At 59.0% G+C, this 2212-nt stretch overlaps 1 protein-coding gene across 1 annotated transcript; it reads left to right on the forward strand.

The window, feature by feature from the left end:
- Positions 1-2: 2 nt before the first annotated feature.
- On the forward strand, positions 3-2142 carry DPM2 (dolichyl-phosphate mannosyltransferase polypeptide 2, regulatory subunit; the record flags this gene model as incomplete). Its single annotated transcript, XM_009319492.1, has 4 exons — positions 3-95; positions 167-256; positions 1441-1543; positions 1845-2142. Coding segments are annotated over 4 exons (345 nt in total), but the record flags the coding sequence as incomplete, so codon positions are not given.
- Between the last annotated feature and the right edge of the window lie 70 nt (positions 2143-2212).

Here is a 2212-nt window from a genome sequence, read left to right on the forward strand (position 1 = left end):
TTTTTGCTGCTGCAGAGGGTCTCTCCTCCCCTCCCCTCCCCGCTTCAGTCCTGCGGGCGGTGCCTTCACGTAACCTGGGGCTGAACACGCAGCGGGTGCCCGTTAACCGTTCCTGCGCAGACGCCACAGCGTGCGGGTCCCGCTCTGACCCTCGCTCCCTTTGCAGGCCACAGCGACAGACCAGGTGGTTGGATTCGGCTTGGTTGCCTTCAGCCTCCTTCTCTTCGTTTACTACACCCTCTGGATCATCGTACTGGTACGGGTCTCCTCTGGCCGTTACAATCCCAGTCACTTCGCACTCGGGTGTTAGCCTAGGCTTTGTTTAGGTGCTGATGTGTCCACGTGCCTGAAAGGGCTCTGCCTTGCCAGCTTCCTGGTTAAAAGTTCCAGGGCAGAGCTTCCTTTCTTTGCTGGCACAGCCCTCGCCCCTTCTGGGTGTGCCTGCCCTTGCCCGGGCAAGACCAAGCTTTGATCAGGCTGCCCGCCCTGCTGCTCTCAGGCAGGCTGACCCGGCCGGTGTAACACCGGGGGCTCGCTCAAGCTGTCAGCGAGAGCTGAAGCCTGGTCCCTCTGGAGGTGTTGTCACTGGCGTTCACATTCGCAGTCCTCCAGATGCCAGGTTCTGGTGGGAGATCACAGAGGGAAACGTAAAAAGAGATGGCTTTTGCCAAATCCGGAGCCTGGTAGGGAGGAAAGGAGTTTGGGGAATGCAGAGCTCTGGAAAAGTGATTGTGAGCCTGGTAGTTTGCCCACTTCTAGGGACATATCAGCTGGGGTCATTAGTGGTTTTCCTCCTGGAAAGAAACGTCTCCTCATGAGCTTTCCAGGTATGAGAGGCCTGGTTCAGCCTTGGGCCGATGGCTGAACTCCCGGCAGTCTCCCCTCTGAGAGTTTTGGATTCCCCTCTTGCGTCTGCTTACTCTGCTGTCCGATGCGTGTTTACACGGTCCGTAGTCCCGGGAGCGCGTAGGTGTGCTCGCTGCTGTGCAGGAATCCTTGCACTGCTCTCTAGTGTCCAAAGCCTTCCGCTGGCCTCGGCAGAGGGATCCTGGCGGGACCGCCGTGAAGCAGAGCCGGTATCAGCCGCTCCCTTCTGCAGGGCAGCGAGTCTGGGGATTTGCCGCTGTTCAGCACCAAACGGGCGGGCGGCCGTGCCCACCCTGAGACCCCGGGGCTGTGGGACCCCCCTTGCCGGCCTCGCGTAGCTGCCCCTCGTTGTCTGCTGAACGCTGAAGCCTTCGCTGCCTGCCCGCTGTCACGTCCCTGCAGCCGTGGGCTGAGCCACGTGCAGGTCTGGGCACCTTTTTTTTTTTATTTCTTTAGCTATCTCCTCATGCCTGATATTTCCGTCCTGCTTTCGAAACCAGGAGGCTGCAGGTGTCGGGGGGACTTGCCCGGGTGTTGTGCCCACCTGCTGACACCTCTCTCTGTCTCCTGCAGCCCTTCATCGACAGCGACCATGGGATCCACCGGTACTTCTTGCCTAGGGAGTATGCGGTTATCATCCCTGTGGTGGCTGGGCTGCTGCTGCTGCTATTTATAGGTGAGTGTTGTTTCTGTTGTTCTAATTAGAAGGTTCTAAATTAGGAAGAGAGAAGAGGGTTGCCGGGGGGGTTAGCTAACGGGTGAGACTTGTGACGCGCTCTCTGTGGCTCCTGCCGCAGCTCAGCCTGGCACGGGCTCTAGGGGCGTGTGTTTGTGTGTAACTTCGGCTGTTCGAGCCTCTGGACAGCGGAATTGTGTCTCACTCGCTCCGCTGAGGTTCAGTTTCTCACTACAGTGTGTTTTACAAGTGCCTGTAGTTGGAAGTTCTCTGGCTGAACGTGTTCTCTCTCTGGTGGTAGGCGTTTTTATAACGGTCGTGATGTGGAAGAGCAGAAAACCTGCCAAGAAATCGGACTGAAGGCCCAGCTGAAAGAGATGAGGAGAAGGCGCCCACCCTGCAGCGGCGTAGCCAGGAAAAGACTTTGCCTGCAGCACCTCCTCCAGAGCGCTCAGCGCCAAGCTGGCTGCGCTCTCCCACGTTCCTTCCTGCAGAGGCGAAGCCTTCTGTAGTTTACAACTTACTGACCAAAAGGAAGCACGACTGACCTCCGGGGCCCTTCGAGAGAGGGACCAGAGCCCCGGCTGTGAGGGACCTGCTCCCCAGCTGGGGCTGCCTGTACCCGCTGTGCTTCGGCCCGTGCTCGCCAGAGGAGGCCTGGGGGGGCGG

This window comes from Pygoscelis adeliae, unplaced genomic scaffold (assembly GCF_000699105.1).
Source record: "Pygoscelis adeliae isolate BGI_AS28 unplaced genomic scaffold, ASM69910v1 Scaffold270, whole genome shotgun sequence".
NCBI classification, from domain to species: Eukaryota; Metazoa; Chordata; class Aves; order Sphenisciformes; family Spheniscidae; genus Pygoscelis; species Pygoscelis adeliae.